This window comes from Notolepis coatsorum (assembly GCF_963971535.1).
Source record: "Notolepis coatsorum genome assembly, chromosome: 11".
NCBI classification, from domain to species: Eukaryota; Metazoa; Chordata; class Actinopteri; order Aulopiformes; family Paralepididae; genus Notolepis; species Notolepis coatsorum.
Window position 1 is genome coordinate 23976341 of NC_140175.1, and position 22350 is coordinate 23998690.

General features: G+C 40.9%; 1 protein-coding gene across 1 annotated transcript; it reads right to left on the reverse strand.

Moving 5' to 3' along the window:
* Positions 1 to 278: 278 nt before the first annotated feature.
* Positions 279 to 15805, reverse strand: lmbrd2b (LMBR1 domain containing 2b). Its single transcript, XM_084325488.1, has 18 exons — positions 15677 to 15805; positions 14113 to 14320; positions 13879 to 13997; positions 13369 to 13467; positions 12963 to 13130; positions 11966 to 12176; positions 10899 to 10973; positions 10650 to 10763; positions 8233 to 8416; positions 7586 to 7767; positions 5706 to 5839; positions 5477 to 5582; positions 4779 to 4876; positions 4507 to 4610; positions 4332 to 4378; positions 3681 to 3798; positions 3400 to 3529; positions 279 to 2959 (listed from the first exon to the last, which is right to left on the reverse strand). Exons 2-18 carry the CDS (start codon positions 14284 to 14286, stop codon positions 2896 to 2898), a joined length of 2127 nt encoding a protein of 708 aa, XP_084181614.1. The 5' UTR covers positions 14287 to 14320; positions 15677 to 15805; the 3' UTR covers positions 279 to 2895.
* Positions 15806 to 22350: the final 6545 nt, after the last annotated feature.

The following is a 22350-nucleotide window of genomic DNA, read 5'->3' on the forward strand; positions in this document are numbered from 1 at the left end:
CAGTCTACCTCTATCTAGGTAAGCGAACATGAGTCTGCTGTCAACACCACCATTCCTCCCAGGAGTCATAGGCTCAAAGTTACATTTATGTTGGGGGCCAAGTCTAAATATCATACTTCTGAAGTATAACAAACTATACAGCAATATTATTCTGTGTAATATCTTTTTTCTGTGCCACAGGTATACGTTCATGTTGCAATTTCCACACAAATAGATATAGTATGTCTGGCTTTGGGCAAAATAACACTGTAGAAAGAATAATGTTTCAGTAAGTTTTATTTAGGTACACAACACTGATATACACTATATTTTAGCGTAATAAACAATATTTTAGCACAATAATCCAATAGGAGACCGAAAAACCTACGACCAGGGATTGACTAATCATAACTCTGTTTCCAGATACATTTCCAGCATCAAAAACATGTGCAGAGATAATGAAATACAATATTTCAACATAAAAAAACAAAACAAAATCGAACACATCATCACCAAAATCACCAGCATGATTTGACAACTGCAATCTCAGTCTAAGACAATATTTGTGTTTTTCTTCTACATTTCTGGAAGGTAAAGGCTAACTAAACTCACAAGACAATTTGTATTCAGCATTTTCTTTTACAGTGATATATATTAACAGTGTTGTTGAACAGGCAGAGTGAAATATAATAAATATAAAGTCACATTTGACCTTTTGTATGCCATTATTAATTAGACCATATACAAAAAATATCAAACAATATATACAAGAGTGCATCATTGACAAAAGACATGGATTAATCAGGATGTCTGGCTAACTGGAACAGACTCCAGCAGTTTCCATACTGCAGGTAGTTAAACACATTTAATGTACATGCCAATGACCATAATTCACACGGCGGCCATTTTGACATAAGAGCAAAATGGCTGCAGTGTGAATATGGTCAATTAAAGAGCAAAAGCGATTCATCTTTGACCTCCCTCTTTATTTCCTCCAGTTGACGGTGTGCAAATCCTACTGTTTGGACACAGTGAAGCATGTTTTGAGGATGTATTTCAGAAAAACTGTGACTTGACCTGATGCTCTTTTTGTCTGTACCTGCCAGCAGGATCTCTTGGCCAATGAGAGTAGAAATTTTAAATGCAAAAAAGATATTTAAAAAGGTCACTTTACTGATGTTTTTTTTTCTTCTTTTTTTTTTAAAGCCAAGTATTTACACAGTACATATCAATTCATAGATTGGGGGGAAAGCAAAACATCTGCCATTTTCGCATTAAAGTCAAAAAAGGATATGGCAGATGACAAAAATGGCACCATTGCAACCGAAAGGACAAACTACATTTGTTCCATTAAATGCCTCGCAAATAAATGGTGTTGATGGGTAACTTCAAATCCTTCAACAGACAAAACAGTGTAAAGTAATTAAAGACCGTAATGCCTGACCATTACTTTAGCCTAAATGCCCAACTTCTTTGCCCTTAGGAAACATGTAAAGACCATGTTATAATTGTTACTTAATTTCTGAATTACTACATAACACCTTGGGTGAACTATCACTTCAGAACTCAATGTATACATAAATCTACATTATCTAAGAAAACTTCAGGTTATGCACGGACGTCTCGCATCAGACACCGTGAGGATGGACAACGTTAATTGTACTTGTAACTGAGGGCTATCCTGTCGTGTTCATGTTCTAAATTAGTTTCTATAGCAGAAGCTTCATCAACAGACCGTCAATAAACCAGGACTCTAAACGAGAACACTAAAAGGCTGGCAACACAAGACTAACTGATTAGAACGTCATTCATATGTTCCACCATTGTTTCCATTAGGTTGACGCACATAGTTAAATAAATGCATAAACAGGTATAGGACCTTTTCAAAGTGACAATAACATTCTAAAAGCACCCACGTTTATTTCCTGTTTGCTAATGCAATATAACTGACATTTGGGTCCAAACTGTTCCCTAGCAACATAATTACAGCAAAACCTTTTATAGTGAATACAAATAAACCGTTTTTCAAAAGGCCCCCCCCATTAAATTGTCCTGATCTGTTGGCCCATAATCCAATAGATTTCATGCATGCACCGGTTGCAAAAAGCACAGGAGGCTCTTGAGCAGACATTTATGTGGATTCAATGACAACTCGAACGATGCAACTAATAAGCAAACGTGATGATGAGAAGTCTTGCAAGATGTGCCATACCCGACATGCAGCGCACTAGTTTGAAGAAAAAGAGGGCAGTACAGTACACTCAAGGTGCTCCCATAGTCGAGCGGACTGTACACGGACTGGACTCTGCAGAGGTCCACTGGACTCTTTGAGCTTTCATAGTCGAGCGGATCTCCGCGGACCAATTTCCTACATGTCTCGCGCCAGTTTACACAATTTTCCCCACGCTGTTCAACTTCTGTCATGTCGTCGTCATCCGATGTAAAAAAAAATAGTATGTTATCTCCGTTTCCAATATTAAGCGTTTTGTGTGACACCAAGTCAGCGGCGCGGACGTCCGCGCGTCAGAAAATAGGAGCTTCGCACTTGGACTCTGCTTTGGGTCTGCTTTGAGTACCCTTTGGGTCAGCTTTGAGCCCACGGGAGTCTGCTCCGTGTATGGTCCGCTCGACTATGGGAGGACCTTCAGGAATTAAAACAGACATGAACTGGTGGGCGAAAAGCTTTAGGAGGGGCAGATATACTGTGGGGGGGGGGGTCATGCCAACACAGTGTCATGTGAGGAGGTGGTTGTGCGCTACATTCACAGAGGTTGCATGAGTAGGCTATCTCTTTCCTGTCATGGTCTTCTTCCCTGCCAGGTGGGATGTGTGGAGCATTATATATACTGTACATGTGCATTCCAGGTTATCCATCTCCTTCACCTCCCGTCTCTCTCTCTCTCTCTGCTCCTCGGATCAGACGTCATCAAAGATTTTGCTCCGAGACGAGGACATGGAGAGGTACCTTCCTCCTGCGTGCCTGCAAAATGGAGGGAAAACAGAGTGGGCATCGTCAACAAATCACCTCGTTTTAATTCCCCCCTTCCCAATCAGAACCTCCAAAGCCATGCCCCGCTAGGTAGCTAGCAATCAGCTGTGAGTTAGCAGCAGGCCTTGGGGTACGTGTGCAACAGTTATGCACATAACAAGAGTGCATGTCGCTAGAGGGTTTCTCGCTAGACAGCTCTCTCGTTCCAATCATTTGAGTTGGTTGTTCCTTTGATTGGATGTTGTTGTTTTAGCTCCTGCCCTTTACCGGAATTACTTTTCATTTCTGTGTCAAACATCTTATTTTACCATTGATTACTGTTGAGATATAATGAGAAATCAAAAAAATCGGTGGCCGCCTATTGATCCTTTAATTATATGCTGCTGTTGGCACAAACACACTTTCTTACAAAGACAGAAATCACGTTTTACCTGCTGGAGTCTGCTGCCTCGAGAGGGTCGTCCGACAGGGTATCGGCGTTGAAGTCCAGTGGTTCTGCATCCTGGAGGAGCTCTATGGAGTCTCTCTCTGGACGACTCGCAGTGCGCGAGTATTTTGCCTCTATTCAACAAAAGACAAAAGACACTTGACTTGACTGTCAAAAAAATAAATAAAAAAAGTACAAAATGTACGTTATGTTATAGCCATACCCAATATATTTACGTATTGTATTATGTAATATATTTACGCTTTCACTGAAGCGCTCACTCACGTCTATTCGTGCTGGGGTTGACTGTATCGGAGTAGCTGGTCTCCTTCATCTCAGAATGGGCGTTCCTGTTCCTGGTGGCGTAGTCGTCCCTTGGGGTGCCGTAGCGCTCCTTCCACTCCTACGACACAAACAGACACAAGCCAGAATTCAGTTGGCATCTTATTCCCTTGCTTTTATTCCCTGCTTATCAGCCCAGATATAGAATATATCTCTGATCACCTAAAATATCCCAAAATGACATGTGATTTATATTGTCCACAGGGCGTTCCCCTCACAAGTCGATTCATTAATTAAATGGTTGGTTTGGTCTTAGTCGACTAAGTCTTTGTGAGACGGTTTTTATGTTTACATTTTTTTTATACTGAAGGAGTTATTTCCTGAAAAAAGATTCTAGTAATATGAGATTTAAATAGGGTATTTTGCATTAACTGCATTGTAAAGTATAGATGTGTTTATCAAACCAACTAATACGACCCCCCCCCCCCCACACACTTTGCATTAGGATTTTGTACAATATTTGTTTCCTATCACAGGGTAAATCTTTTGCACCAAAAAATGGTGTGCGCTCTTAAGATAATCTCCACTACCAACCAAAATAACAATACTAAACATCTACAGTAAAGAAAATGTTATACATTGTCAGATACTCACTCTTCGTCTGTTCTCGCCATCCTCCACCCTTTGTCGTTTTCTTTTCTCTGTCAAAAACAAAAGGACACTCCCTTAGTGGAATCTTAAAGTTTAACAAACATTTCTTGAGAGGTCAGAACCTGTTTTCCAAGATAAAGAGTTGTTGTGATTGCTATCCAGTATCTAAGGAACTAACCTCGTCTGATCAGCTCCTTGCCCTCATCAATAAGGTCAGAGGTCAGTTCATTGTCACCCATGAACTGCTGGAAGCCCAGTAAGTTGAGACAGCGGGTCCCCAAGCTGAGGAACAGATTCATTATAACATAAATTCATTAATAAAATGTATGTATTGGGGAAAAGTCACAACATAGGTTTTTAATAATTATCAAAACCTGATTTTTCTTTTTTAATCCAAAAATTCATTTATCAAACCTTGTGCACATTTTTCTTTTGTCAGATTTCACTCACCTAAAGTAGGTGGCAATACACAGGATCACTATTAGCATGGGGTAGTAGATATAGAAGCCATTAGCAATAAATGACAGGACACGCATCGACCCCATGATCTGTAGAGAAGATCAAAACACACCGATTAGAAATGCATTCGCTTCAAAAGACCGGATATGACCTCAATACAGAATAAAAATAAAAAAAGATTTACATTCAACATATTGTCCCTGGGTCTCTCATTGTCCCCGTTTGTTGTCTAAACTAGGCATCAGCCTGCATCCTACTAACGCAGAGGGGGAGGGGTACGCTATGCACACATACACACAATTTGTATTTTTCTTAATCAAACCAAGCTGTACATTATATATATATATATATAAAATGTATAAATACATTATAATGCATAAGGAAATCGAATCGTGACCTCAAGAATCGAAATTCATATGGAACCGTAAAGTTTGTGTTGCTAAATATTATTATTAAAAAATAATTTAAGATTAGATTCATAACAGTAACAGTAAAGTGCAACAGCAATATACAGGTGATTAAACTGGGTAGAAAATATACAAATGAGTACTACAGAGTGTAGTGCTAATCAGATGTATGTAGTACAGAGTTGTAGTATAATATACAGTGATACAGGTATAAGGACAGTGGTAGTAGTCCTACTGGCCAGCAGCCCCAGTATGACCCTCCATGAAACCCCTATGACTCACGGAGGTGTAAGCCGTCGGCTCCTTCTGCTGGTGAGAGATGGCAGAGTCCATGTGAATCAAACCAAGGAAGTTGAGACACAGAGGAGGAGTCAGACGACAGAACAACCTGGAGAAGACACACAACAAGGAGACAAAGGAAAAACACCAATTCAGACAATCTGAAAAAAAAAAAAAAAAATCCTTCATGCATACACCAAACCAAACCAAACCCTTGCATCAGATCACTTACATGCCACTGAACTGGAGGCTGTAAGCATCAGTTTGGTGGTGGGAGGCGAGGTAGTAGTAGTTGAAAACCCGTATGCGGAACACCGTGGAGTACACACAGGTGCACAGGAAGAAGATTGTGATGAAGCATGCCATCTGGTGGAGAGAAATGATAAAGCACCTCCGTGTGAGTGGCGGGTTGCGTAGCCCAGCAAGCCTGATATTATTGCAACGTGGTCTAGTGAGGAGATAATATTAATATTAATTAATTAATATATATTAATAATATTATAATAATATAAAAAAAGAAATTCTGATAATAAGGTTATGGTTTGAGCTTTCTGACTAACTGGTAAGTAAACGGCAGTCGGTGTCCAGTCCACCTGAATACTTTAGACAACAAATGTTTGTTTCCGCGTCTCTGATTGGCCAGGTAATTTCTGGTCATGTGACATGTACGCCCAATCGTGGGACCGCAAGCTTCTACACTGGTTAAGTTTAGGCGCTCTTTCGAAGTTGGTTAAGGTTAGTTTGTCTTAGAGCATGGCGATAGAACGCCTGCCCTGATTCCGACGGTTAAGTTTAGGCACTCTTTCGAAGTTGGTTAAGATTAGAGTTTGTCTTAGAGCATGGCGATAGAACGCCAGGTAGTTTGCAGGCTGTTAGACCCGGAAATAGGCGCAGAACTTGCTGTCCCACGATTGGCGCACATGTCACATGACCTGGCCAATCAGAGCGCAAAACTCGAACGCGGAAACAAACATTTGTTGTCGAAAGTATTCACGTGTCCAGTCCGCTCAAGTGACATAATTTAAATGTTTTTGCAGATATGGGACCTTGTCAATTCAAAACCTGGTGTTTCCGATTGGCCTCCAGCCTCCTCTTATCGGACTTACAAGTTGTCGGTAACTTCAAAGTAGAACAAGCACAGAAGCGTGCAGACCCATGGTGCTACCTGCTTACGTGTCCTGACAAAATGCAGAGTGAGTGGGTAGGAGAGTGAGTGAGTGATCCCAATTTGCCACACGTGGGAAAAACCAGGGTAGGGAGGTACTACATCTGGGTAGTTTGTGAAGATAAGATTGTCGATGAAACAAAACGGTCAAGAAAGAGGGTCATTAATTCAGTTATAAAGCCTTTAATACATGTTTGTAAAAATCTGTCAAGGACCATTTGGCAGAGGGACCTAGGTTGTGAATGGAACGAGGAGGAATGGTTAAGAATACAGTCAAATACTGGGACATACAGTATATAAAGCAGGCTAGGGGGAAATGTACACAATACAAAAGGTTTTATTATCCCTCTAAGCTCCACAGGATGGGCTTGATGCCCAATATGTTGTAAATGTAATAGAGAAACAGGAACATTTCTACATGCAATCTGGGAGTGTAAACCTGTTTACACATTCTGGGAAAAAGTACTAGAATATCTAGGAAAGTGGTCGGGCTCAAAGATACCTGCATCACCAAGACTATGTTTGTTGGGGGACGAAACAGTTTTTTTGTTGTCGTGTGCATTTACAATGGATTCTGGCTGTTTTATTTCTACTGTACTCGATGTGCATGTTTAAATAAATACAAATATAAAATTATTGGCGTGTATTGTTCAATTGTTCTTTGAATGTCCTATGTATCAAAGGCTTTTTAACTGCACTCATAAAGAGTGACTTGGACCCTCTTTCTCGCAGCGTTAGGAGTCTGGTCAGGCCCGGGGTATAGAGACAGCCCCCTGATTAATCTTTCATTCACATCCGACACAGGAGCCAACAGACTACTTACAGACACCGAATATTGACATAAGCTGTCAGTCACACCGTTAGTAAACAAGGAATTCAATACTTCAACAAAGGCCTTTTCTCCCCCCCACCCTCTCTCTCTCTCTCTTTGTCGGCGACTGCCTCACCTCAATGTACAGGTAGTTATAGTCCCTCTCGGCCAGCTGGATGAAGACGGCGAACAGAGACAGGACGGGCCGGGTGCTGAAGAAGGTGCACTCCGACCACACCACGGCCACAGAGAACAGGGTCAGCACTGCGGACAGCAGCCGGTGGAACCACTGCTTCAGCAGACACTCCCAGTACCACTCTGGGTGAAGAACGAGACGCAAAACACAGGGAATCCGTTAAGCCACAACGATCTCCCAGGAAAGACAAACGTCCGGTGTAAGAAAACTAGGACCCCGGACCCCAATAAAGCCCCCCAATCTTCTGGGCCTGTATTTATCATACTTCTAAGAATAGGAGTACTGGTTTTAGCGTCACTGCTCGGGTCACGTGACCATAATATACACCTCACTGTGACTTATGAGTCAATCTGTTCTCAGATCAGCGCTCCTACTTTCGGATGCTTGATAAATACACGAGCTGGTCGAATAAAATAAAGTGCCTTGGTATCTATTTCTGGGCGGATCCATGCTTTTACACTCTTGAATATAAATGAGGCTTTATAATGTTTGTGTTTTTATATTCTAGTGGCAAGGGATATCTCTCCAGTGTGTTCGGTGTTCTGGTGCAGGTGTAATGTTGACCCCTATGAGCAGCTGGAACCCACCAACAGTAGGGGTGTACAGGTATCGGTTGACCCAGCTGGGAGGCTCCGAGGAGGGGAAGCTGTGGACAAACTGGTGGGCCGAGCTGGTCTCGTTCTTGGCCACGTCCTCCAGATGGATGGCCTGCTCCAGGAGAATCTGCCACTGGACCCGCGTCCGGTTGTGTCTCTGCACCGAGTAGATCACCTGCGTGCACAGCACACACACACGGGCTGCAGATTAGCAAGTGAATTATACGGAGAAGAAAAGAACATGCCAACATTTTGGGAAATTAGCTTACCGTCTTCTCCAGAGAGAGACAAGATAGATAGATACCAGTTTCCTCTCTGTGCGTTCGGTAGAAAGCTATCTGGCTGCATGTTAGCCTAGCTTAGCACAATGAATGGAAGCGGACATGTTACAGTTAAACTTCATCTTGGCAGGGGGAAGTGGATTAATAATGCTCTCCCATCCCTTAACGACTATCACTGAAGTGCCCTTGACTTGACTAAAAAGAACAAGTTGATTTATTATGTCTAACACGTATTCCAAAACTATAAACTTGTCTGTACATTTGATTCGAGAGTTTTATCGAGTAAAAGACATGGAATGTGCGATGTGACTTCATGACATATTCCTAGAATTATTATAAGAAGCGGATGGCCTCAGTGTCGTCATAGAAACGTCCAAAAAACGGTTCCCCCGTCACCGCGCGCCGGGAAATTAAATCGTGTTGTAAGAGGTAGCGTCGTCTCCCAGTGCTTCCTGTGACCTGTCCTCTTATGATCCCAGACATATACCTGGAAGTAATAAATACAGCTCAGTGAAATGATGAAGAAATATCATAACCATGAGATTTTCTCCTTCCATTTCCACCATTCAGTTGTGCCGCTCAGTGGCCAACCGTAGCAGACTGGTTGTACTGGGCAGCTCCCAGGCCAGTGGCCAACAGTAACAGACTGGTTGTAAGTGGACAGCTCCCAGGCCTTGTGGCCAACAGTAGCAGACTGGTTGTAGTGGGCAGCTCCCAGGCCTTGTGGCCAACAGTAGCAGACTGGTTGTAGTGGGCAGCTCCCAGGCCAGTGGCCAACAGTAGCTGACTGGTTGTAGTGGGCAGCTCCCAGGCCAGTGGCCAACAGTAGCAGACTGGTTGTACTGGGCGGGCAGCTCCCAGGCCAGTGGCCAACAGTAGCAGACTGGTTGTACTGGGCGGGCAGCTCCCAGGCCAGTGGCCAACCGTAGCAGACTGGTTGTAGTGGACAGCTCCCAGGCGTGAATGTGTGCAACTATGAGAGTGTGTAAAAACTAAAGGCTTTGCTGATAAAAGAGCATACATGCTCTACAAATCCTCCCTGGGTAAATATAGTAACCATAATATTCATAACTACCTATCCCATACTACTATAGTCTACCCATATAACTCTGTATGATAGCATGTACAATAGTGCTGTATATACATTTATATATACTGCATACATATATCCATATCCGTCTGAATATACCTGCATACAATCATTCTATTATAACTCCGTATGATAGCATGTATAGTAATTCTGTATATATATATATATATATATATATATCAGTCTGTACATAATAATAATTTTTACATATCTGTAGATTAGGGCTGACCCCTATTAGTCGACTAATCGGTCGAAAGGAGCCGTAGTCGACTGGCCAACCTCTTAGTCGAATATACAAAAATTAAAAAAAACAATATATATATATTTTTTTTGTATCATTCTTTCCAAAAGAAAAGAGGCCTAGAAGCATGGCTAACGCTAATGGCATGCATACCAGAGGCTAACTGCCTACGAAAACAGGCACAGAGGCACTGAAAGAGGATTTCACCCATCTAATGAACACACTAGACTAGACAAATATCAAGATGTATCCATCAGTGGACCAATTGCATGCTTTTGCAGAGGACAAGAAGCCTTCAGTCGACTCCTTCAGACATTAAGCACCCCCACAGCCCAAACGGAATGATAAAAAATAAAAATAAATTAAAAAAAATTGTCGACCAATAGTCGACTAACGACAAATTTTGGCCAATCATAGTCGACCATCCAAATCCTTAGTCGGGGACAGCCCTACTGTAGATACTATATATCTGTACATATCCCTTACCTACTCTTACTAGTTACGCTGCTGGCCAGTATGACTTACTAGTACTACTACCATAGTGTCTTAATATCTGTATCACTGTACATATTAATACTACAACTCTGTACATACATCTGATTAGCACTATACTCAGTAGTACTAATTTATATATTTTATACCCAGTTTAATCTACTGTACATTGTATATTACTATTGTACTTTACTGTTCCATTTGCACACACTGGATGGATATTGTACTTGTGCTGTATAATGACAATACATTTTAATCTAATCTAAATAAAGGAATAGCCTTGGGTCCTGAGTAGTTGTTTCACCTGTTTATGAAGCTTCACCAGACTCTTCTCACTGGGGTAAGTGTTTTGTTTGTCGTCAAAATCCTCATAGTCATCCATGTTTCTGCCCATCTTTTCCTGGTAGTCCAGAGGACACTGTTATGGGGGAAACCCACAGTATGATTAGAGGAGATCAGCCCACTTACCAGGCAGGAGCATTTCTATTAAATATATTTTATTGACATCATCACACTTCGTCATGGTGAGGCGCGGGGGGGGGGTTGCACTTACTTTTCTGAGAATGGTATCAATGTACTTCCTCAGTGGATGGTTGTACTTGATGGATTCACTCACTTTTCTCACTTCCTATGTACAGCAAAAAAAACAAAAACAACAAGCTGTAATCCAAGCTCCATTCTAAGCATTCTCCAGCCACTCCCTGAGTGTGCAGAGGGCTGGGCGTTATGGATGAAAATCAAATACCACAATACCTTTGAGAAAATAACTCATAAGTATCGATATTGCGAGAATATTGTATGGAATGATGATTGACTGGTGCATATTTATTTACACAATGGGATTTTTGAGAGATACGCATCAGTAATGTGGATATAATGACTAAGTGGGTAAGGCAAATAATAGAACAGCTAGAACAGTCTTGTAAGTTCAGGAAATTACATAATTTTACTGTAACACAGCCTTTAAAACCAGGAAGAGACCACACTTACGCCATATCACACACAATATCTAAAATGATATCTAGTCTCATATCACAATATCGATATAATATCTATATATTGCCCAGGCCTATGCAGAGAGGTAGACTGCATACTGTCCCATTAGTGCGTGCAGGGCTTTCCCCAGGACCTTCAAACAAGATGGTGCCGAGTCTCAACTAGCGGCTGGTCCGGCTATGCCCCCCATTTCGGGGCAACTTAAACACATTATGTACAGGTTGTACACAATAGTTTAACGTTGAACATGAAAACACATGCATGGATGCACACACACACACACATACACACACACACACACACACTGGAACAAAGGAACAGAGGACTGAGCAATCACATATTAGACAATGATACATCCGTTTCTAAGCTGGCGCCAAGCCTTCACAAAAAAAACTAAATAAAATACTTACAATTATTAAAAATAAATGATTAAACCACATGGTGCTGGCATAATATTGAATAATAACACAAGAACAAACAAAAGAACATAGAAACTTCCAAGTGCAGGTTGATTCTAACACACTCTTGAGTTATGGGAACGCTGAGAGTGGAGCATTGAGTTTCTGCTGTTATACATTTCCCACTTGTTCCAAGTCGCCTGTGACTAGAAGGACCACCGCTCACCTCCATGACATCCTCCAGGTTCTCCTCGGCGTCCGCCTTCTCCGTCATCAGCTTGGCCGCCTTGAAGTAGGTCTTGGTGAGCAGGTGTCCGCGCCTCGAGGCGTTCCAGTACGAGCGCGGGATCTCCACCAGGCCGTAGCCGAGCAACAGCACCAGGAGGAACAGGCCCCAGGTGTTGGCTGCGGTGATGCCGATGGTCTGCAACTCGTACCTGTCGGGGGGGGGGGGGGGGGGGGGGGGTGGTGTAAACGGAGCCAGATTCCGTGAGAGGGAAGGGAATTTTCTTGTTTTCTGAGACTGAAAATGACGTTCAGGAGTCAACAGCTAACCAAGAACAAGGGTGTGGAATCAATTTCAACCACCAGCCAAACGCTGGTCAATCTTGTCTGTAACTTGTAAGTTTGTCACCTCTACTAGATACTTTAGCAGGTAAACAACCACACTCTTTTATTTTCCAAAACCAAGTCAGGCTTGTAGAATAATCAAAGCGCTTGGTGAATTATGAACGCCTCCGAAAAGGTCACTGTGGCCGTTGGATGACGAAGTTAAGTTCCCTGCCCTGCCAACTCTCCCAGGCAGCAGGGTTCCCACAGACATTGCAAAATGAAATTCAAGGACTTTCAAGTACTTTCCCAAGCACTATTTTTCATTTTAAACGGGCAATTAAAAAGGATACAATTCACTTATGTTGTTTTTTATAGTAAAAGAAATCGGATCCAATATTTATGGCTTAAAACCAATTTCCGACAATTAGTTACACTTTAAATTAAAAAAAAAATAATCTTGATTCAGAATTTTTTTTATCATGGATGAACAAAACGTTCAATGCGAATGGTTGATTTGAATTCCAATGACTTTTTAAGCACCTTGTTAAAAAATGGTTTGTTTTCAAGGAATTCCAGGCCGTGACTTTTTTTGGTCAAAAAGCAAGCACTTTAAGCACTTCAAGGACCTTGTGCGAACCCTGTATTCATAATGTCTCACACGGCGCACTCACCAGGAGAGTTGCCACTTGGGGTGAATGGCCACGTAGATGAGCAGCGAGCCGAAGATGAGCAGGTAGGTTCCGTAATAGATGGCGTTCTCGATCAGCGCCGTCTTTATCTTCCCGGTGATGGAGAAACCGCCGGAGCGCGCGTACGACTGCATGAACGGCAGCAGGAGCCTGAGGACACAAGGTCAGCGCATCGGTTTGAGGAGGAAACTAAACGTCAGTGCTTCTTAACCCTTTCACTACCAATACAGAAGGTTAACCCTTTCACTGCCACACGACAAAGGGGTTAACCGTCTGTAGTGTGGTAGTGAAAGGGCTAACCTTCTGTAGTGTGGTAGTGAAAGGGTTAAAAGCTATAACAAAACAACAACAACATATTTTGGTTGGTGTCCAGAGCAACAATACTGACCATGTGAGACATTGGGAGGTCCAGTACACCACTCTCCAAAACACAGGCATAATCCCATCGGGAATGTAGCTCCATGGTTTGTAGCAAGGCTTTGGAGCACTGGTGAAGAGAAGGCATGTGTGTGAGAGTGGTAAATGGTTTACACTGCACACAGCTGTATTATTATCTGTAATAACTGAGTTAGCCTTTATATAGCTGTGGTAAACCAACGGACAACACCAGACTAACATCATCTGCCCTGTGATCTTTATAGATCAGTCTCCCTGCTTGACCTCTCTGTGTGGTTATGGAAATAGGCAGAACGGTTGAACCTCATCTCAGGCTTTGCAAAGCAGTTGCGACTTGTGCCACAAGCGCTCCCTACTAGTGCTTGACGATGTCTTTAGTTGTCAATGCTCAATGTTTAAATCAAAGGCCACTAAAAAACACCTGATACAATAGTGAAGACAGCGTGCGTAGTACTGTATATGGTGTGACATCAGTCGTTCCCACTGGGGTACTAGTACTAACCTTTTCGTGGGGGCGACAGTGTGTGACGTGTTTCCTGTCGTTTGATTGGGCCATGCTGGGCTGACCGTTGAAACAGCTGCGTGGAGCTCATGATCCAGCTTGCACTGCTTATAGATGGTCTGTAGTACAAATATACAGTGGCACACACACACACACACAAAGTTAAAGCAGTCAAAGTCGTAAAATTAGTGGAGAAAAAATCCTTCTACTGTCTGTGGAGTGTACTGTACTGACCGTGCTGACATCCAGAGGCAGGATGAAGACTATGAGAAAGCACAGGTACCAGGCCAGGAGGGTGCCAAACAGTACCATACGCTGCTGTTTCCGAAAGTCTCCATAGCGATGCAGCAGGAACAGTGCCAAGAAGAACACCACCACTATCTCGATACCCAACGCAGCCCCACTCATCCCGGCGCTCTGCCCTCAACAGCCCGACAGTAACCTGGAAGTAACAACAATCACTTTGTAAATCTACACCATGGAACTGCAGTACTGTGTGGTGATCAGTAGTACAGCTGAGACACGTGTCTCACTCAATTACTAGTAGTGTTCAGGATACTAATAATGAGTGCATTTTTCCTGCACTCACACAATCACCAAGCGACAGATATGATTGCTCTTCAACAAGAGCTCTGTTGACCTGTGCAGCCATGAAAAGGCTCTTTTGTTTTGTTCTTTTGTAGCATGCGTGGGAAGGGAACATTCTGCTCTGCATGTAGCCTTGCTGAAATATTTACAAAGCAAATTAAGAATAACAGCACTGATATGACCCTGTCAAAGACAATAAAGAGTTTAGTTTACTGGATCTGGTGTGTGTGTGTGTGTGTGTGTGTGTGTGTGTGTGTGTGTGTGTGTGTGTGTGTGTGTGTGTGTGTGTGTGTGTGTGTGTGTGTGTGAAACAGCATGCTACACTCTATAATAACGTTAGCAAATCATCTTGTAACATTAACTTTGATTGATTTTATTTATGGATCCAAAGACACAATATTTCCAGCAGGGTCCTCGATGTTCTGACCATAGGTCATACACAAATTGATTGATTGATTGATTGATTGAAAACTTTATTAACAGATGGGTACAGTACAGCTCAATACACACGATTGTTAAGGGGATGCAGACCAGAGAAAGACTTTCGTCTTGTTTACATCAGGGTCCCCCATTTTCAATTCATCATACCATGACATACAGATAGACAGTACTGCTACATCTATACATTATGACATACCAGATTTGCAAATACAGTACTGTTTGTGATAAAGAGTCCAGAAAAGACTCTTTATAACATCTAAATAACATACAACTTTGGCATTTCACTTACATTACAGTGGCCTTACTTGGCTTACTAGCCAAAAGGAAACCAAGACAGGAGTCATTAACGAACCCTTGTGTGGGATCCTAGTTGAACGAATATGTTATGTCAAACGTCATGTTGGTTTAATAACGTTACATATAAAGATAGTTAATTGTGGTAACGCTTTAGGCAAAATAATGGGCAAAATGGCAGCTAACATTACGGGTTGTTTGTTTAGGTTAACGTGAGGAAACGTAACGTAAAAAACAACTGGCTCTGGCTATTTCCACAATTGTAACCGTAACGTTAGCTATACAATGCATTGAGAAAACATTGATCGTTCAAATCATTGTTTTTGTTCCAGGTATTAGTCTCTCTACGCCCAGTCGCCCACAGACATAACATGTCAACTAGCTCTGTCTCGCTAACGATTTTAGCTCCGATTCCAGATCACACCGAAATAGATTATGGAGTCATTATTATTGCCATACACGTTGCAACTCTTACCGTCGTCTTTGTGGTGGTCGTGCCTTCCAGAATAAAACAAAGGTCCACTAATCCTCAGCTGTTAATTGGTTGTGTTCTTCCACTGTAAATATAACGTCAGTGTAAAAAATGCATCAATTTACAAGCTGGCTACTAGCTGGCCACATCCTGGTTGTGGGCAAGGACACTATAAAAAGAAGGAAGGGTCATTACGTCACTGCGTGAACAAAGTGTGGAAACTTTCAGTTCGGCCGACATTGAGTTTGAATGGAATCAGCCATCTCCTCGTTTATGACAGTCATTTAAACAGGTTATTACCTCGGATGTCACAATAATATGTAATTTGCTGCTTTGGTTGATTGATTGATTGAAAACTTTATTAACAGATTGCAGAATGGGTACAGTACAGTACAGTTCAATACATACAATTGTTAAGGGGATGCAGACCAGAGAAAGACTTTCGTCTTGTTTACATCAGGGTTCCCCATTTTCAATTCATCATATGACATACACGACATACAGATAGACAGTACTGCTACATCTATACATTTATGACATACCAGATTTGCAAATACAGTACTGTTTGTGATACAAAAAGAGTCTAGAAAAGAGAGTATTATATACATTTGACATAGAAACTGTACATTGGAGGAGATTGGGTAGGTGGGGGGGGAGGGGACTATACATTGGAGGTGGTTGGGTGGGTGGGGGGTTGGGTAGGAGGGGTGGGTGGGGGAAACTGTACAACTGGTTAGGACATTTACAGGGGCCAGTTTCGAATTGCAGCCTCCCGTATAGAGTGGTTTTGAAAGTGGGTAGAGATTCACATTCCTTTACAGCTTTGGGTAGGGCATTGTTAACTAGCTAACGTTTGATATCAAAAAGTTTATTAACAGATTGCAGAATGGGTACAGTACAGTACAGCTCTATACATACAATTGTTAAGGGGATGCAGACCAGAGAAAGACTTTCGTCTTGTTTACATCAGGGTCCCCCATTTTCAATTCATCATAACATATATGACATACATGACATACAGATAGACAGTACTGATTGATTGATTGATTGATTGATTGAAAACTTTATTAACAGATTGCAGAATGGGTACAATACAGTACAGCTCAATACACACAATTGTTAAGGGGATGCAGACCAGAGAAAGACTTTCGTCTTGTTTACATCAGGGTCCCCCATTTTCAATTCATCAGGAATTGCTACATCTATACATTTATGACATATCAGATTTGCAAATACAGTACTGTTTGTGATACAAAAGTGTCCAGAAAAGGAGTGTATATACATTTGGCGTAGAAACTGTACATTGGAGGAGGTTGGATGGGTGGGGTGGGGTTGGGTGAGGGCTGTACATTGGAGGTGGGGGTTTCTATTGTATGAGTTTGTAGCTCTGGTTTAACATACATTCTTCTTCGTTGAAAAATAACCAAATATGTCTTTCAGTGAAAATGTAAGTACCTTAGGCCGGGGCACCTTCGCTATTTTGGACATTAGGGCCTATTTTCTGTCTGAAATCTGCTTTAGTGGTGAGCTAACGTTAGCTAACGCACACTCCGGGATTGCAACTGCACTGCTGGGGGCTAGTTCTGCACTAACCTAACGTTAGCTAGCTAACGCACGTTAGCTAATATTACCTGTAAACACCCAACTAACGCTATGTGAATGTGAAGTTGCTATTATTTTGGCCCACGTTTTGACTACTTTATTAATGTTGAACTAATGTTAAAGTTATGTTAAACATGAACCATTCTCACAAGGTGTTCAACTTCACATTCTCTTTTATTGTATAGTACTATATATTTGTATGTCTATAAATGTCTTGATGAATTGAACATTCATTTAAGTACCTGTATTATTCAGTACATTCAAATTAAACTTCTTCAACTTGAACCTGTGTGGAATAATGTGTATCTGGTCATCTGTGTGTGATGGAGGAAATATGGTCAGCTGCCCGACAGAGCCTTTATCCTCTCCTCTGATGGAGGCTGTGTATGTTTGAACTGTAAAACCCCACAGTCAGAGCTACTGTATCAGATCGGTCTGAACTGTAAAACGCCACAGTCAGTTGCAGGGAGGAAACTGGAGGAAACCCACAAAGACACAGGGCAGGGAGAACATGCCAACTCCACACAGAAAGTACCTGGATTCTAATCGAATATTTGCATCTCTGTGGGGTCCTTATCAAAACAATCGCTTATCAAACCCATTGTGTTTTACTGATATATACCATATAAACCATTAAGAGTGGGTGTCAGACAAGAGGGAAGACTGTCAGGTTTTAAACTGTGGATACCAAACAGAAGGTAAAGATTATACTGTACAAATCCAGAACTATTTCATTGCACTGTAAATAAACAGATTTTATAGTATGTCACATCATTAATGTCTTTCACATTCTACTAAAACTGAATCAAACCATAAACAAGGTGGCCTGTTGGGATGTTAGATCCTAATGTGAAAAACTGATTTTATATGTCTGAGGAGAAGACTGGTACTCATCATCAGGTCCACAGACGGGCCTCCCATCTTCGTCTCCTCAAAGTACTGGGGGGTCTACTGTATGTGAGACATATTTCCTTTAGAGTGAAAGAAAAATGATATATGTGAACAAGTATGTTGTGTGCCAGGTTTATGTGCAGTCATGGTAAAGTGAGAGGTGACTGGTGGACCACCACCCAACCTCCTCCAATGTACAGTTTCTTCCCCCTCAAATTATATACTCTCTTTATAGACTCTTTTTGTACTCTTAAACAGTACTGTATATTTGTAGATCTGGTATGTCATAAATGTCTAGATGTAACAGTACTGTCTATCTGTATGTCATATGTTATGATGAATTGAAAATGGGGGACCCTGATGTAAACAAGACGAAAGTCTTTCTCTGGTCTGCATCCCCTTAACAATTGTGTGTATTGAGCTGTACTGTATTGTACCCATTCTGCAATCTGTTAATAAAGTTTTCAATCAATCAATCAACAGGGTACAGCTGTCTGTAGTCTGGTCTTCTCCTGCCTTCCCTCTTCGGAAAGAAAGTCAGTGTGTAATGTCTATTGGTGACCACATGGGGTCACCATTGCACTGAGATTTGCTAATCGTCAATCGTCACGGTGAGCATATGACGTTTCTGTGTTTGATCCCAATCATGTGGGATGTTTAACGGTTTCACTAGAATCATGTTGCTAGGGAACAGTTTGGACCCAAATGTATTCCCTGGCAACTATTGCATTAGCAAACATTGCAACAGGAAATACATTTGGGTCCTTTTAGAATGTTATTTGACATTTTTAAAACTTTGTAAGAGAGTAGCATAAAATATTTAGGTTTTCTTACCGCCAACATGGTCTTCTGAGATATCTCTGCATGTTGTCCCCTCTCCCATCAGACTGGCTACAGATCCAGCTGTCTTGTCTTCCACATGACTACTTGACTAATTTAAAGGGATATTTCACTTTAGTATAACTTAGCAGTCTTACCTCTATGTAAGTGAGCCGTACTGTATTGTACCCATTCTGCAACCTCTTGAATAAAGTTTTCATTCATTCATTCATTCATTCATTCATTCATTCATTCATTCATTCATTCATTCATTCATTCATTCATTCATTCATTCATTCATTCATTCATTCATTCATTCATTCATGCATCAAGATATACTGTTGTCTCCTGTCAACACCATCATTACCAGATGTCAGGTTTCCCATTTACACCCATTCATGGGTGATTCCATCCCATCAATTAGGGGCCTTGTCTAAATATCTGAAGTATAAACAAACTACTACTGTGCATATTTCAATAAAACAGTATGTTTTGTTTTGGCATTTGATGTGTGTTTACAAATGTATTATCAGTTGGAAAAATAAAAGCAGATCCTGTAAATGTGTTGTAGGTTTGAGTGTGCTGTCTATCTTTGCCTTGTGTGGAATGTCTGGGGAGTGGTTCCTATAGTTATGTGCTGTCTTGCTGAAAGAAAGATTCTAAACATTCTGTGAAAAGTTGAAAGTTGGTCAAACTACACCCAAAGTAAGAAATATTTATTTGACTGATCATTTGAAAATGGCAACATCTATGAAAGTGAAATATCTCTTTAAATAGATATTGTTTCTTCCTTTCCTATTCCTTTTCGGATTCCTTTTTGTTTATTATTTCATTTATTTTATTATTTATTATTTTCTTTTCTTTTCACAGCAAATTATCTTCTTTCTTTTTTACATTGTTATTGTTTATATGTATTGTTCGAAATAAACTATTCATTCATTCAAATGCATCCAGTGCCTCAGCAATGCCAGACTTTTTTTTATTCCCTTTCCTAGGAGTTATATTTAGCTAGTACACATCCAGCCTATTGATGTTGATGCAGAACAGATACCCACCGTACATTTAGGTCATCAAAGTCATCCAATACTGTGGCAGAGGCCTCCCATACAGAGATAGTACTGAACAAGAGGGATCTGTTATGCCGTCCAACAGCAACTTCTAGGCAAACAATCCCTGCTTGGTATCACAATTTGTTCAAATATTTTATTTTGGTCTAATGTGTGGGTTGTATTTGAGTGGGGATAGGGGAGTGGTTGTATTGCTGGCCACACCTCAGCTATAAGCTAAGAGAGGTCTGGAGAAATCCACAGTGTAATAAGTTACTATATCTATATATTTATAGATAGGACTATATTTTTACTCCAATATGTTTACACATTCTACCAACATAAACACATCTTTTACAACCACACACTACATAATACATTTATCTGTTCGTAAGAGCTGCATGTCTCCATTCCTATTTATATTTTTTGTTGGTTTCCTATTTGTTTACGTTTGGACCACGGATTGGGCCTTTACACGCATACACGCTTATCGCATACACATTTCTTAATTTGGGAATTTGGAGAAGAATGGGTCATAGCTGCTATTTAATGTTAGATGACACAGTTCATAGATTAACAGGCCAGATTAGCCTGCAAAAATGCTTGCTCAACTATTACATTGTCCGTGTGGGGATCATCTATCTATCTATTAGCTATTTCACATTATTCATTATATTGGATTATTGTATATTGGAGCTTGTCTTGTGTGTGTAGTGTACTAGTCCATGTCTCTAGTCCTTTGTTCTGATGACTTCTAACATTATATATTATGATGTAAGTATTATGTCTGTGTGTGTGTGTATACTAGTCCTTTGTCCTGTTTACTTGTAATTGGTACGGAGGTCCGTGAGTAATAACCACAGTCATGATGGACGTGTGTTGTGAAGTGACTGTGGCAGTAAGCGGTACTGCGAGTTAAACTCAATTCCTCTTAAAAAAAAGACACATTGGTGAATTCACCTCTTGATATAGCGGTCTATGTTGTCGCCCGCAGTGCGGCTGACCCGGGTTCGAAACTCCCTCGGGCATCAAAAAACTAACACAACGCAGAAGGTGACGATCGGTCACATAATGTCATGTTATATGATGAAGTATTATGTTGCACAGTCACAATGTATGTTGTTTTGTGGACCCCTGAACGAATAGCTACAATGCTGTATAGCTAATTGGGGATCCTAATAAACTAAACTAAACTAAACTAAATCTATGCTTCCTCAACCCATTATTCACTCAATACATCGTTCCCTTAACACAATGTTCCCTCAACACAATGTTCCCTCGACACAATGCTATATCTTCCCGCAAAATAATTGACAGAGGGCAGAGGGAAAATTGGATCTGAAATTGCACACACAAGCAAAAGTATTGAGGGCACATAATGACAGAGGAAACATAGGGTGAAACAATAGGTAGAATGCCACCAGTGACCTCTAGGTAAAAAGGCCATCTTGGTACTGCACTTTGTACTACTACTTGGTACTGCACTTTGTACTACTTGGTACTGCACTTTGTACTTTGTAAAAAAAAGAATTTGTTTTGGTCTGATGTGTGGGTTGGACTGAAACATAGATGAACCCGAGGTAATCGCTGGCTACTTTCCGTCACCAGCTCTGGCTTGTTTTATTAATGTTCAGGGTCTTACAAACATATTGACATTTTAAACTGGGAATGTCATTCAGTGGATCTTTTTTAAAACAGATTTTTGTTATATTTTGTTATATTTTGATTGCATGATGATGATGATGTATTTAACTTTTTTTTTTTTTTACAATTTACAGACAACAAGGTTAAATTAGGCTAACGATTTGGCTAGTTCTGACATAAGATTGAGAAAATATTTTATATTCCTATATTCCTCATATTTTAGTGAGACATTCTACGCTTGAAGTGTACCTTTTCAAAACCTACTTTAGACAATTTGCTTTTATTAAAAACAATTTAAACAATTTATTCAGGCCTGTCCCTCCCTCATACACACACCCAAATAATAGATGCTTTATTTTAATGACCCAGCTGGTTTGAGAGTCCAAACTCTAACAAAAGCACATTTGATAAACTATTGCACCAGATGCGTAGGTGTATAATGTTATCTTTGTTCAATTAAATCAAAAGGCAAGATTGAATAGAGTGACCGTGACTAGTTTACTTAAAAGGAAGTCCACGGTAGAGGTTGGCAGTCTGAAGAATAATCCGAGGCACTCTGATTGTAAATTGAAAGTCAGCTGCCAACCTCTACCATGGACTTCCTTTTCAGTAAACTGGACAGTCACTGTACTGTACTTGTGCTGTATAATGGCAATACATTTGAATCTAATCTAA

Coding starts and splice junctions, on each gene's coding strand:
- lmbrd2b (XM_084325488.1), bottom strand. CDS start 14,286: ATGAGTGGGGCTGCGTTGGGTATCGAGATAGTGGTGGTGTTCTTCTTG. Junction 10,974..11,965: donor ACCTGGAGGATGTCATGGAG/GTGAGCGGTGGT, acceptor TGCTGTACATAG/GAAGTGAGAAAAGTGAGTGA. Junction 4,877..5,476: donor AGCCGACGGCTTACACCTCC/GTGAGTCATAGG, acceptor TCTTCTCTACAG/ATCATGGGGTCGATGCGTGT.